Below are 15,633 nucleotides of genomic sequence, written 5' to 3'. Positions count from 1 at the left end.
TACAAGTACCTGTGGAGGCAGGAAGAGGGCATCAGATCTCCTGGAGCTAAAGTCACGGGTGGTTGTGGATGCTAAGAACTGAACTAGAGTCTTATGTAAGAGCAGTAAGTTCTTTTAACCATTGGGCCATCTCTCCAGCTTCATAATTTTGTTGGTTGTTTTCTGAGACAGGGTCTCACTATGTATCTCTGACTGTCCTTGAACTCAAATATATAGACCAGGCTGTTCTTAAACTCATAGAGATCCTCCTGCCTCTGCCTCTGCCTCTCAAGTGCTAGGATTAAAGGTGTCTGTCTCTGTGCCCTGGCTTGTACTGTCCCGCCTGTCTACCACAGGACAGTTCGCGAGTCAGGCAAGGGCTGGAGATTGAAACTCACACAGAGACACGAGTCATCCTTGAAACAAGAACGCCCCTTTTATTGTGTTCCAGGGCAGCTTATATAGGGCTCTCCTTGACTAATGGCCACACCCTAACTCTTGGGATTTTTCACCTGCAAGCCCACCAGAAACCACTCCCCTGCCATCAGGAACTCATAAGGGTCTCATGCTCAGAGCAGCTACAAGCATTAAAAAAAAAAAAAAAAAAAAAGTTGTTTACCCTGGCAGGCAAGGGGTCACAGAAGATTCAGGGTCTGAGGGTCTGCATTCCTCAACCCAGCCTAGCCCCATAAATTTAAAAATAAAATGTTAATATGGTATTATTACCATGTTGGGCTTATTTGTAATAAAAAATATGTCAATAATCCCCTGACTGATAACCAAAACTAACTTTGTTTTCTGAAGACCGTTTCTGGTGATATGTATGAAAGGCCATGAACACATGCATTCATTTCTAAGAACTTAGCTAAGAATGAACATGGTGCACTGATAACCTTCAGGGGAGCTAATTGTTCTGTTATTTATATGGTAAAATGTTTATTTTTATGGTTAGGCTTCCCAGGATATATACCAAAGGTTTGTCTCTCTGTACTTTTTAAAAAGTTTATTCTTTGACAGCTTCATACATGTGTACAGTTCCTCTGGAAGAGCAGCACCCACTGAACTGCCCGTCCCATCCCCATCTTTTTTTGTTACTGATGGTGAGTGAGTGAGTGATGGAGTGAGAACTCACATTGCTTAGGGGCTGTGCTGTGGACAGTTATCTTCTGATTGACACTACCAGGGCAACTGCTCATCCAGTGGCTCCAAAGGCAGCTTCTGAGTTCAGTCTCAGTTGGGATAAGTAGATAATTTAGTGATTAAATTTATGTATGAGGGTCATTTTTAGGTAAACATTTATTCATCCCAGATAGGACCCTGGTGACAGACAAAAAAAAAATTTTCACTGAGGAGTTTATTGGGATTACCTATAGGAGTATGAGTGAAGGGATTACATACAAGAGCATAGATAACTCGGCTAGCATCCCCCGGAAAGCCCGCCCAAACGAGGGTGATGGTTCAGGAAAGCTGCGTCCCTGGGACATCTGTGCCTGAGCCAGTAGGAGATCCAGAGTTCTGCTTATATAACCTTGATGTGTGCTTATGAATTTCCTGAGTTTCAGGAACTTCCTGATACTTGTCAGTTGTATGCCTCCTGAGCTTTCTAAGTTTTGTTTACTTTCTTAGTCTTAAAGACAGAGTGTTTCAGTTCAGAGGAAATCACTATATAACACTATTCTCAGTTAAGATATACTTGTGTATAATAGGAAATCCTGAAGCACTTATGTATCAGAGTGTAAATTAAGAAAATACATAATTTTTAGATCAGTTTTTGTCTCTTCTTGAAGAAATTGAGATCATGGTTCTCTTGAAGACTTGAGATCATGTATCTCCATCAGCATTGGTAGCTTTGTACTATTTCTGTCCATTCTAGGTCTTGCTGAAATCAGAGTAACTGGCCAAATGAAACCTTAATGTTTTATTTAACCTGGCATGGAGGAGTATACCTAAAGCCCAGACCATAGGAGGAAGAGGCAAGTGATCTATATGAGTTTAAGATCAACCTAGATGGCAAGTTCCAACCATCTAGAGCTACATAGTGAAACTCTGTCTTGAAAAAGGAGGAGGAGGAGAACTTATTTAATCTGCTGCTACAGCTGTATCTCACTTGCTCTCAAAGGGTTAAGATTGTGTGTTGTAGAAGGGTTCTTCCTGGCTCGGAAAGGAGGAACTGTCCAGCTCCAGGTACTTTCAGGGTTGAGGTGAACATAGAGTGCTGACGTCTTCCAGTCACTAGCTAACAAGCCTGGCTTCATCAGAGGGGACAGTTGTCCAATGGCACCAGCCCACTGGTATGATGCAGGTGTGTCTGCCCTGGCTGTCAGACCTTACTTGATGGGGACATGGGTGGGGTGTACAACTAGGCCAGAGCATCAGGTGACTTCTTTAGTCTCAGCAGTTTCAGTACTGACACCGAGAGTTTATTATTAGACCCAAAAAGGAAAGTCAGCAGTCTCCTACTCTGCAGTGTTTGGACTCAAACACTGAGGACTGAGACCAGACTTAAAGTTTGGAGTGTTCTAAAATGTTTGTGTAGTTACTTCATATCCACTGTCCCTGCTCTGAAGGGGTGGGGTCTGGTAGAATAGAGCTCACAAATTAGGTGGACTGAGTCTCTTGCAGTGGCCAACTTTATTCCGAGCTCCACACAATTTATACCCTGAGGGTTAAGAAAAGTCACCTGAAAAAAGTTCTCATGAGTTCTTCAAGCTGTGTACAATCACAAGAATAAGTCATACTTGGCTAAAGCCTCTTTCTCCATAGAGGCATATAAAGGATAGTTAAAAATCCAATTGAATAACAATAGCAAGCAACCTCAACTCCCATCTACTACACCTGGGAGGAGCATGAAACTACAGTCTAGAAACAATTCCATGTTTTCAGAAAAACACATCACAAGACTCTTGTTCTGTTTTCTTGGTGTGTTCTTACACGTGCTCAGAATTCTCCTCATGAAACTCCATTCCTGAACCATGTTTCAACAGCCCACTATATTTAGATATCATTCTAAACACTAGTAACAGATTTTTTAAAAAAATCAAAACTTTGGTAGTACATTTAAAATTAACTGGTGCTTTGGCAGTGGCCCCCACAGGCTGCTTCAGGTCTGTCGGGTGAGACCTCTCTGAAGAGGTGGTAAATGGCCAAAACTGAGAGCAAAGGGGTTCCTTTATACTCTTTCTTTCTTCTTCTTCTTCTTCTTCTTTTTTTTTTTTTTTTTTTTGAGACAGGGATTCTCTGTAGCTTTGGAGTCTCTCCTGGAACTAGCTCTTGTAGACCAGTCTGGCCTCGAACTCACAGAGATCCGCCTGCCTCTGCCTCCTGAGTGCTGGGATTAAAGGCTTACACCACCACTGCCCGGCTTTATACTCTTGCCAGGAGTGTGGGACTCTGGGCAGACGGTGTCTACTGTGTAGTCCAGGCTGACCTCAAATTTAGGAACATCCTGCCTCAGCTCCCAGTTACTAGAACTTCAGTGTGCTTGCCTTCATCTGGCCTGCCTTTACATTCTTGAAAACATGTGTCTGCAGATACTTACTCTATTAGAAATTTAAGGAGCTGATTTTTAAAATGTTTACCCACCTGAAGATACACAATAGGTTAATATAAAATATCTTTGTGAAACTATTAAAAAACATTTTGTGAGAAAAGTGTCCTTAACACTTTTACAAATGTCTTTAAAGCCTGGCTAAATTCTCATTCATCTACTTCTGCAGTAATATCTGTCAAATTATGTTATTTTGATTTAAAGTATGTGAAAAAAAATCCAGTCTCCCAGATAGTAGTGGAAAGAGGAGAGATTTATGAAGGCCTTCCTAGGGTTGTGAGTGATTTAATACCTTGTGAGTTGGTCTGCTAGGAAAAGTGGTTCACTTGCATTACTGAGATTTTGCAGATGTCCCTCATACAAGCACTGATTTGCGAAGAGCACCACCAGTTTCTAAACTTTCATGCTTGTGGTGAAAAGTACTTTTTCTGTAGTTGTAATTTTTGCTGAACTCGTAAGTACTTTAATTAACATAAAAGATTCTCTGTTATTTGCCTAAAGTTACCAACTAACTTTAATTCATCTTCCAAGAGAATTCTTTAGCCAAAAAGGCAAGTCCCAGGAAAAAACACCATATCATAACCCAAAAAGTTGGTGTTTACAGTACTGTGCCTGTAGTATACCATTATGTGTTTTTGAAATTTAATGCAATGAGCTGTTTCAGTCTTGCTAAGAACATTACATAGAGCTGGCTGTGCTCTCTTCAGTGTGCGTGTGCAGGGAAGAACAGTGACTGGCACAGTTGCCACCTTTGCCTTGATTCCTGCTACTTCATCGGGATTGTTATCAGTCGCGTTTCAGTAGACATGATGGATGGATGATGCCAGTGTTGTTCCTGGGTAAACCATGAGATTAAAACAAATGTTACTGATTGTGAAAAATTCAACACAAAAAGTGTTTGTTGTCAATAATACTTGTGAAAAAAAATATTCTGAAGTCATGTGGTAAGGTTCTGGAAGTCCACAAACATCCTAGCCCCCAGCTGGAGACTGAAGTGCTTGCTTTCTTCATTGACTGCCATGGGCACTGCACCGTGAGCAGCCTCTCAGCTCGGGTGTTTGCTTGCATGGCTGGGGCACTCTGCCACTTTACCCTGCTGTGTTTGCCTGGAGCTCACAGAGGCCAAAAGAGGTCCTCGGATCCAGTCAGCCGATCCCTGGATCTGGAGTTAGAGGTGGCTGTAAACTGCTGGGTAGATTCAGCATGGACTGAGTTAGGAACCCCATTTCATCTTTACAGCTTCTCCATCTCTAGGATAACCATGGACTGAGAAAACAAATCTCTCTCTTTCAAACCAGTGATTCTCCCGTAAGCATAACAAAATACTTTGTTTTCTCTTACAAGAAGGTTTTGCTTAATTGTGCAAAGAAAAGTTTGAGAAAAAGATTTCAGTTTAACCACAAAGCAAAGCAAAGTATCTTTAGGAAGTTTCTCCCAGGTGGGGCTGGGCAGCATCTTCCGTCCTGTAAGGTTCCAAAGACAGTCCTAAGTTCCATTGCACCAGAGTCCCCTGAGGAACCACTGCGCTTCTTGGGCTTCCTTACAGAGCCTGGGCGAGGGCGGAACAGGAGTGTGGTGGCCTCACAGGGACCACACGGAAAAGTCTCATCCAGTGGGGGTGATGGTTTCCCCATACCTGCAGATGGAGTCCCCTGCCCCTAATCTTCTTCCAGCATACACTCTAGCCCCTTCTGAGGCTCCAAGGTCATGTGCAGTTAGGACAGAATTGAGTGTAACTGTTTGGAAGTGGTGGTTGGGTGCTCAGATAAAGATCCCATGACCTTCCCTGTCCCGCCTTTCTAGGAGGGATGGCAGCAGGCACAGCCGAATTGAAGTTGGCAGCAGTGGCTGAGTGACAGTGCTGTACAACTTGGTATGTTTTCACACTGACCACAGGGAAATCTTCCTTAATGGAATGGCGCATACCAAGGCTGTGCAGATTAGGATAGGTGATCTAAGATAATACAAGTGTGATTCATCACACAAGACATTTCTAGGACCAGGAATGCAGCTTTAATGGTAAAAGCCTTGCTCGGTGTGTGTGAAGTCCTGGATTTGATTTCCAGCATCACAAAATAACAAAGAACATTCTAGAAAACAGAAGAAAGCGCACATGGCATTAGCTGCCAAGAGACAAAGTCTTCACATTGTCTAGTATGTAGAGAACTCCACTGTTGGTGTAAATTCGACAGACTGTACCTTAGCAGCAGGGAATACTTTGCTTAGTCTTTTCATTGACTGCAAACTGTACTCCATGTCCAGCGCATCACTTAGGGCTGTGTAGCCAAGTTTGATTATATCTTTCCCATATTACATAACATTTTATCCCAAGTGCTCATGGTATTTTTTTTTTTTTTTTGGTGATATTTCTGTTAGAGGCAAGAAGCCATGTCTTGGAACATAGTTTCTTTTAAGTCATTTGGTGTCTGAAGATTCTGTCTGTATTTCCTAGTGCATCTCAGCCACTTTAGTGCTAGGAACTGGCTCTTTATTACATAGTCAGAGCCTGCATGTTAAGATGCATCCTCCAATGTGTGGTAGTAGTGACCTTAATTCTTTGAGACAAGGTTGCTAAGACTCAGACTGAGGCAGCACCCACAGGTCTGCATCTCTCTCTAGTGCAAGAAGAATGCTGCCAGAGCCTGCAGTCTCAGCTATGATTTTGGAGTATTGCTTCTGTGATAATTGTGTTCTTTGCACTTATAAAACTTAATCACATTTAATTTTTTGATTTAATGTTGTTGCCAATTATCTCAATGTTCTCTTTCCAAAGGGATTTTGCTGTAGGAATATGCAACAAAATCAGTGAAATGATTCAAGGTATGTACATTTTATTTGGTAATGTGAAAAGACTTATAGGCATCTTGTTAATCATGGTTGTTCATGTTTATTAGGTATTTACTGTGCTAGTCATTATTTAAAATAGTACTAAGTATCTTCTATATGCCAAAAATGCCTGAAGTGCGTAGGGTACAGAAATAAAGCAAGGCCCTTTCTGTTAGTAACCTGAGTTCTAGTCAGGAGGTTAGGTGCTACGTGAGCCATGACCGGTCCAGTAGACAGAACAGATAAAGTGCTGAGAGAAAACTGGTCGGGAGAGAGTCCCAGGCATAGGGAGGAAGGCAGGAGGACTTGTGCTTTACCTGAGCTGATCACAGAGCCCAATGAAACGAAACCTGAAGGAAGGTGTGAGAGGGTAGCAGTGCAGTGGAACCCAGAGAAGGAGAGGATGTGACGTGTGAGAGGCTAGCAGTGCAGTGGAACCCAGAGCCAAGGGTTCTCTCCAGTGACACCCTCCAGGGTTTTCACCTGTAACTAAAATCAGGTCCCGATTCTGTATCATGACCTGGTTTCACCTCAATGGTAGCTCACGTGTTAATCCCATATTATCTTTAAAGCATTCTTAAGGCACCTCTGGCTATTGCATTGTGTGTCTCAGGAACACTGTTCTTTGCCCTCTGAGAAGGGGTATTGCTGTGCCCTGCAGCTTGGTGATACCTTAGATCTTCCCACACAAAGGAGATCTGTTCAAGGTTACACAGCTCAGGAGGATCAAGCCTTTGGTCTTAAGTCTATTACTTTTAACCCTTGTGCTGTCTAGCCTCTCTAGAGTATGCTCTAGGAAAGCTTTATTTTATATGTAATTTAAAGGCAGAGTGCAGTGCTCAAGGCTTGTCTGCGCTCTATGCACTGCCATACCGTTCACGAGCTTCCGAGCTTCAGGCAAAGGGCTAGAGGTTGAAACACACAAAGACACACAGACGGAGAGACAGAGACACGGACCTCTAGTCACTGGTAAGAAGCCCACTAATCAGTAGCACCATGGAGGCTTTTATACCCAATAGTCAAGTGGGCCCACAGGTGAAAACCTTATCCTCTGATCCTCAAGGCCAAGGCAACATGTGCCCGTGAAGCAGAACTGGTAAACAACTTTGACACAGCTTTCAGTAACTCAAATCAGAAGGAAAGTAAAGCTCTCTAGCAGGGAAGAGCAGCTGGAGGCCAGGACTCCAAATGGCCCCAACAACAGAGAATTTGTTCACTTAAATAATTTTTAAAAACACTCAGAGAACAAGAAACATATAACTTTAGCCTGTCCCTTTATTCCTTTGTCTTTTCTTCCTTCACCAAAATGGTGTCCCTGTGAGTCTAACTTTGTGATGTTAGAAAGAATTAGCCATTCACTGAGCAGGTTTTCGTGTTTGGTTGTTTAAATTTGTATTTTATATGTAAGGGTGTTAGGCCTGCATGGATGTCTGTGCACCACATGCATCTCTGGTGCCCATGAAGGCCAGAAGAGGGCATCAGATCCTGTGGAACTAGAGCTACAGAAGGTTAAGAGCCATCATTTGGGTGGTAGGAATCAAACCCAGGCCCTCTGGAAGAGCAGCCAGTGCTCTTACCCGTTGAACCGTCTCTGCAGCCCCTCAGCAGGTGGATATGAAATGCCTGCTGTGTTCCTATGATCTCATCTGAAGACAGGGCACACTTTCTGAGTTTTAAGACAATTCAAGGGGAGTTTTACCAAACTAAGGTCTAGGTAGCTTATGCTAGTGGCTAATGTTGCCCAAGTCCCAGTAATTGTTACAGCCCTCTAGGGCCCAGGGGCAGGAACTAAGCAGCAGAACCATCTTGTTGGTCCCTACTGTGCCTTTCAAAGGCAGTGTGCCAGGCATGGTGGCACACAGCTTTAATTCAGCACCAGGAAGCAGGGGCAGAGCTCTGTGTACTCAAGACCAGGCTGGTCTATATAGCAGGCTCCAGGCCGGCCATGGCTGCATGGAAGACTCTGTCTCCAAAGACAGTTCCTGAAAAATCTACTGAACTTACTCATTAGTTCTAGTACAATCATCTTCAATATTACAACCATTATGATGTATTGTACTGTTTGTCTTTTGAGACAGTTTTACTGTGTAGCCCTGGCCATCCTGAACCTTACACTCTATAGACCAGGTTGGCCTGGTCTACAGAAACTCCCCGTGCCTCTGCCTCCCAAGTGCTGGGATTAAAGGCATGAGCCACCACTGCCTTGCTGTACTAATTGGTTTTAATAAAACTTTGCTAATTAGACCTTTCTAATTTTTACTAAAAAAACCCAGAAAACCAACCAAACAAACAAAAAAACCCGTGTGAACTGTCATTAAGTGATGGTTTGTTGTGCTCAGGCTTAGCTACACCCGTGGACCTGAAGCTGAAGCTGATCCCCATCCTCCAGCACATGCACCATGATGCCATCCTGGCCTCCAGTGCCCGCCAGCTCTTACAGCAGCTGGTCACATCCTATCCCTCCACCAAAATGGTCATTGTGTCTTTGCACACCTTCACTCTGCTTGCAGCTTCCTCCTTGGTGGACACACCCAAGCAGGTAATCTCCATTCTATTTTCCTGCTTCTTTATGAATGTATACATTTAGTGTATGATAAACAATAAGAAGGAACCCTAAGTTTTAATAATGTTAAGGTCTCTTTGGTAAGGGCCAGTTGAATTTCTCTTTTTTATATTTATAGTCCTATTCTTGTGAGCCCTAGAGGACAAAGCATCAGGAATTATGTGGAAGGACATATTGTTGGTAGGAAAGAAAGGATGCCAGATCCTCTGCTAGAGTCTTACCAGCTAAATGGCGCCATTTATATATTAGGAAGTGGTCCAAACCTTGGTCCTTAGCTGGTGGTGAGAGCTCTGATCTGAGGTAAAGTCTGCACAGCGCTCTCTCTGCTGACTCTTGGGTGTGACGCTGTTCACGGAGTGACTTTGCTGTCTTTGCAGATTCAGCTTCTGTTGCAGTATCTGAAGAGTGACCCCAGGAAAGCAGTGAAGAGACTCACTGTTCAGGATCTGAAGCTACTCGCTAATAAGACACCACATACCTGGAGTAAGGAGAATATTCAGGTACATAGCACTTAAGAAAAAGAGATACTAAACTACCTAGCCAGGGTGGTGCCATGCTCAGATGAAGTTTCTACCCCTACAACTTAACAATGTGGTTTAAATTTTAACAAACAACCTCCGGAGACCCAAGTCAGAGCAAAATCTTTGTAAGCTTGGGTCTTGCCGCATGTATTTTAGTCCCTCTGCCATCAGACAGTTGAGTGTTCACATGAGTGCAGATGACATAGGAGGCCAGAAGGCGTCAGATCCTTCTGGAGCTGGATGTCCAGGAGTTGTGAACCACCCAGTGTGTGAAATCACACACAGGTCCTCTGCAAGTTATTCCTAACTGCTGAGCCATCTCTGCAGTCCCTACCCTCCCCCAAACAATGAAGAGGAAGGTTTTAACTTTAACATAGTAAAATTACATAGAACAAAACAGGTATCAAGCAAGACTTACAGTTAACAATATTTATATCTACTTTATCTTTCATCATAACTAAGAAAAACTATAACTATATATTTTCTTCAAATCCATCAAAGACTCCAGAAGGATATTATACTACCTAAGTAAACAGGAAGTGCATTGTAGGCAACTTCCAAAACTCTAGAATTGACAGAGACATCTAGCTACCTTGACAGCCACCCAAAGGTCTTCTGTACTGTTGGGGCATCCATTTTCAGCCTACAGGCCCATAGCATCCAGCATACTTTTTCATGAAACAGGAAATTTCAAAGATAGGTCTGCCTATATTGGCAGTTTGTCAGTCACTTTCTTCCTGCAGAATATCTGGCAGACTTTTTCATGAAGCAGGAACCCCGAAGGACGGTCTCACCTTTAGGCAAGTTCAGCAGTGATTTCTGTGTGGGTCTTGCATGTCCAGTTCATATAGCATAGCATCAAGCAGTCCAGGCAAGAGCAGTTTCTTGCCCAAATGGCTAACCAATGCTATAAGGAGCCTCTTTGATGCAATGCCCCTCATCCTCTTGAAGTAGATTGGTGCTGCCAGGAGCAGATGCGTCTCACTGTCATGAAAAGTCCTAAGTTCTTAAACGTTTTAAATGTCATATTCTGTAGTCTTTGAAAGATTTGAAGAATGCCTATCTATCTGAAATACATCTCTGTACATCTAGAAAAATCTAACTAACATGACTACAAGCTTGACTATTATAGATGATTATCTATTAACTTATATTTCTTAATTATATATTACATTTTTAAATGAACTGCACAATCACAATCTTCTTAAGAGCAGAAATATACATATAACAAACTTGACCTAAAACTTGTACCAATAGAGCAATATCCATACCAATGCAAATCTCTATGACATATCCCCCTTTAAATGTAAAGAAACATTTGTAAACAATATTTGGGAATTTGGGTGTAGTTCTCTCCAAACTGCTTCGTGGTGAAGTAATTTTGGGCGGTGCTCAAGGTGACCTTTCAGAAGATCTTTGTCCATCAAACTACAATAGTCTAGAAGGATTCCACAGGTTCTCATCCTCTGTGGAAGCAAAAGAACCTCTTTTCCAAAGCAACATATCCTTAGACTCAAATTTTGAAGTCAAGAAACTTTTAAAACATATATATTGGTTTAGTCTAGCAGTCCCCAGAATCAAATGTCTCTCTGCAGTCAAATAATTCAAAGAAAACACAATAATATACATAATCCAGACTCTGTATATGTTCTTTTTTCTTAGATTGCTTATTTTTTCTTTACTCCTTTTAATCTACGACTGTCTGTACTCTCTCTTTAAAGACTTTACCTTTTTTTAACCATTTACTTCTTTTTATAACTGTCTATATTATTTTTCTTTTCTCTCCCAAGCCTACGTTCATTTATCCAACACTGACACACTTAGACATCTTTTCCATCTGAATTTGTCTTTATTGAATATCTGTAATTCTTTTCTGACCAGAACAACTTCTTAAAATGCTAAGCGCTTCTTAAAAACCTAAGTGGCGGCATTGCTAGGGGAAATACTGCCCTGCCTGCTTGCTCTGCCCAGTCCAACATGGCTGAAGCCCAGAAGTCCATTCAGTGCCTGAGATTACCTGTTGGGAGCCATCCTCACCACCTCAATTCTGGTAACCAGTTGGCCCATGCTGCCACCAAGCAACGTGTAGCACGCTGCCCTGAAACCCCATTTATGTTTAAATGCTTGGCCTCGTGAAAGAGCCGGAGTTCACTCTGGCAGCACAGTGCAGAGAGCCACCGTTTGTTGTTGTTGTTTTGCTACTGCAAATCAGGACAACCTCTCCTAAAGGAGCTGCTGCATTAAGCAATGCTTAACTCTGTTTTTTGTGGGGTTTTTTTTTTGTGCCTAGAATTCCTCCCTAAACTCTCTCAGGTTTTAAGTGGATTTTAGTTGGCTATGTTGGTGCCAATTTGTAGTAGAAAGCCACTTGTTCGTTTCCCAACTGCCCAGATTCCCAAAATAAACACAAAGAAAACTGTATTAACTAAATCATTTCTTGGCCTATTAGCTCTAACTTCTTGTTGGCTAGCTTTTACATCTTAATTTAATCCATTTCCATTGTTTTATATTTTACCATGAGGCTTGTGGCCTAAGGTTCCGGCATGTCTGTCTTCGGCTCTATGGCTTTTCTCTGACTCTGCCTCCTTTTTTCCAGCACTCAGTTTCGTTTTCCCCACCTAGCTCTACTCTACTATATCACAGGCCTAAGACAGTTTCCTTATTAACCGATGGTAATCACAGCACAGAGAGGGGAATCCCACATCAGCGAGAGAGACTCCAGCTGGAGAGCCTGCTAGGAGCAGCCTGCTCATGGACACTAGAGTGCCAGGAGAGACTGTAAAGCTAAAGGCTGTCCTAGCCTTACCTCTGTCGTGGGTTTTTCAGTGTTTGTTGGTGGATAATGCATAATATGAGTAGATAGAGAAAGTGTAAAATCCAGTGTGAAGCTCCACAGCTTCAGAATGACTGTTCTGAGTAGAAGTTTGTTCAGCTGTATAGACCTTGGACCTGACTAATGCAATGTGGATTTCTTTATTCCAAAGTTTTTTATAATAAAGCAGAAGTTAGTCATGAGGTACTGTTGCTCCTGACCTTTTGGCTGTGAGTCAGAGTGTAGAGTCATCCCGTGCTACACCTGCATTCTCCCAGGGGACTGGAGCCCAGCTTTGTCTACCAACGTGAATGGTTTTGCGGCTTGTTGCCAGCTGGGAAGAGGACACCCTGCTTTATACTGATGGAAGTAGCCAGGAGAGGAGGCAGACAAGGGCAGTGTCCTTGAGTAGATGAGCCTGGAATGGTCCAGTGTTGGGTGACTCCACCTACTTCACACAGGGTCAGGAAGAGAACAGGGTGATGGCGTTACTGAAGCTGGGTAGGTAGACAAGTGGCACCAACTTAGAAAAGCAAAACAGAAAACACCTGTGGTTTTACTCATTTATTTTCATATTCATCTGTGTGGGAGGATGAGCATGTGTGTGCATGTGGAAGTCAGAGGACAGTGACCTGTGGGCATTGATGCTCTCCTTTCACCATGAGGGCTCCAGGGACTGAAGTCCTGTCATGAGGCTTGAGGGTGCGTGTTTGACCACTGAGCGTCTTGCAACCCTATTTATTCATTTTTGTTAATTAGGAAAAAATAATGATTGTGCTTGGATGAGAATGAAAGGAAAGAGGTTTGCAGAAGCAGAAACACAAGTGCACTTAGAAGCAGAGGATTGCCAGGGGGTTGAGACATTTGAGAGCAGCAGTGTGCTGTGATGTCTGGCAAATGTATTCCTTCCTTCCTTCCCACCTTCCTTCCTTGACGGCAGGGGGGTGCTTTTTCTTATTTGTTTGTATTACATGCCAATCCCGGTTCCCCCTTCCACCTCACCACCCCGCTTCCCACCTTTCTTTCACTCCACATGGGGTTTGTTTTAAAACAGGGTTTCTCTATGTGGCCCTGGCTGTCCTGGAACCCGTTTTTTAGACCAGGCTGGTCTTGTACTCACAGAGATCTTTGAAAGTGTATGCCACCACCACCTGGCTACGTAGGCAAACATGTTTCTAAGGCTGTCTGAAAAGCTATATGGTGAGCAAGGTAATTTTGAACCTTTGCTTTTCCTGGACTTTAGTAGATTTTAGAGTTGGGACTACACAGTCTTAATAAAACGAGCTGGGTGCTTTCTCTTTCCATGCTCTGTAGCAGCTGGGAACCAGCACAGAAGATTTCTGTTCCCTCAGGGCACAGCTAGTGTGCCTTAGAGTCACCGAGTCTGAGACTATCTAGGAAACATTCTGAGACCATTTCCCATTACTCTGGTCATTGTTGTGGTATTTCCTGCCTCCTTGTGAATCAGTTGCCTGAGAGTCATCTCTCTGAAGCTCATAATGCTTAAGTTTATACTACAGATACTCTATTCTTACTATTGTCTGAGTGTGCCCTCCTGTTGCCTCCTTTCTGATTGGTTGGTTTGGACAGTGCTGGGGTTGGATTGAATGTGCACACCCAGTGCGCTGTACTGTGCTCCATGCGGCCTGCACTTGCCAGGAACTTGGCTTTCTTGTGCTTTTCAAGTGTTTTATTCTCTTTTCTTTCTTTTTTTTTTTTAAAAAAAAAAGATTTATTTATTTATTATGTATACAACATTCCTTCCATATATGTTTGCATGCCAGAAGAGGGCACCAGATCTCATTACAGATGGCTGTGAGCCACCATGTTGTTGCTGGGAATTGAACTCAGGACCTCTGGAAGAGCAGTCAGTGCTCTTAACCTCTGAGCCATCTCTCCAGCCCTCAAGTGTTTTGTTTTCATTCTTCCTGCTTAATAATGAAAACACTTAGAGCTATCAGTTTCCTGTTTCACATGTTGACTATATCCTATACATTATGTTGTGTGATATTATCATTGCCATTAATTTGGAATGCATTTTTAAAACTTATTGTGACATTATTTATAGATTGCTTTCTGGGTCCATAATTTGATGGTTTTTTCATACGCTTATTCATTTCTTTTCCACTGCTACAGACTGAAATACGTAACATTTTCTTCACTCCACTTCTTCCTCAGATCTGTCTATACAGCGAGTCTTTCTCCAGACCCAATTTAATGTCTGCCCCAGTGCAGTAAGCAGTTGTCTTGTAACTCTGACAACCTGAGTTCAGTCCCCAGAACTTGCATAAAGGTAGAAGGTGAGAACAGACCCTACCAAGTTGACTTCTCACTTTCAGACGTGTGCTGTGACATATCCATCCTACATGTTACACACGTATGTATGCACATAATAATAAAGTTAAAACAGTTTTGTTATATAGACTATATAGGTGGGATTATAAGAAATGTAGCCTTTTAAAAATATATATTTATATGTTGGCCGGGGTGAAAGCTCTTATGCCATGGCATGAATGTGGAGGTCAGGACAGCTTACAGGAATTGGGTCACCTCCTTCCACTGTGGGTTCTGGGGACTGAACTCAGGTCGTCAGTCTTGCTGGCACATGCCCTTTCTTCCTCAGCCTTCTCACCAACTCTGATTATGATCTTTTTATAAAATGTTTCTGGAACACGTCCCTGGTGGCCAGTCCCATTCAGGATAGAGAAGAGACCTGCATTTAGAGGCTAATGCAAAGAACAGCGAATTCCACACAGGGCCTCTGCTGGAGCAGGGAGTTGAGCCAGAATAGAGGGGGATTCAGACCAGATCATCAGGAGAAAAGGAATAGGGTGAGTGAGAAAGAGGTTCCATTTAAAGAGAATCAATTGTTTGACCCCTCTGTGGATATTAAAAATGATCCTGGTAAGATGTATAGGGAATGTCCTTAACTAGATAGTGAACCATATTTTATCATTGAAATGTGATTGACGTGATACCTCTAAGGCTCTGTGATTTGCTCTGTGGAGCTGTTTTGTTTTTCAATTTGGATCAATGAAACTTTAAGACATTTTGTACTTACTGAGACCATAGTAAGTATCTGATAAAGTGCTCCATGACGGATAAGATGATAATATTGTAAGTCATTTTATCACAGTATATATTTTCTCATGTTTTCTCTTTAGTTTTTCAAATGATAGAATTCTTTTTAAAAATTACATAAAATTACATAAAATACCTCACTTGTCATGTTAATAGTTAGAAAATGTTGTATGTCTTCTATGCACAGACAGAACTTTAAGGCATAACTTGTATGCATATAACACAATGTAGTTTGTATCCCCTGGCACCAGCTGACAGTGGACTAGCTAATGAGTGGTACCGCAGGGCAGGACGGTGCAGGCGA

The 15,633-nt window shown here is 42.5% G+C and overlaps 1 protein-coding gene across 1 annotated transcript in view; it reads left to right on the top strand.

Annotated features, from left to right (window-relative positions):
* The window catches only part of Ints7 (integrator complex subunit 7), a 57,042-nt gene that overhangs the window by 12,633 nt on the left and 28,776 nt on the right, over positions 1–15,633 (top strand). Inside the window, exons 5-7 of the mRNA XM_048439401.3 lie at positions 6,300–6,346; positions 8,692–8,891; positions 9,293–9,415. Of these exons, the coding sequence (XP_048295358.3) occupies positions 6,300–6,346; positions 8,692–8,891; positions 9,293–9,415 (370 nt within the window). The remainder of the gene's footprint in view (positions 1–6,299; positions 6,347–8,691; positions 8,892–9,292; positions 9,416–15,633) is intronic.

This window comes from Myodes glareolus, chromosome 5, assembly GCF_982192425.1.
Source record: "Myodes glareolus chromosome 5, mMyoGla1.1, whole genome shotgun sequence".
Classification (NCBI taxonomy): domain Eukaryota; kingdom Metazoa; phylum Chordata; class Mammalia; order Rodentia; family Cricetidae; genus Myodes; species Myodes glareolus.
This window is presented reverse-complemented; position numbering and strand designations above follow the sequence as displayed.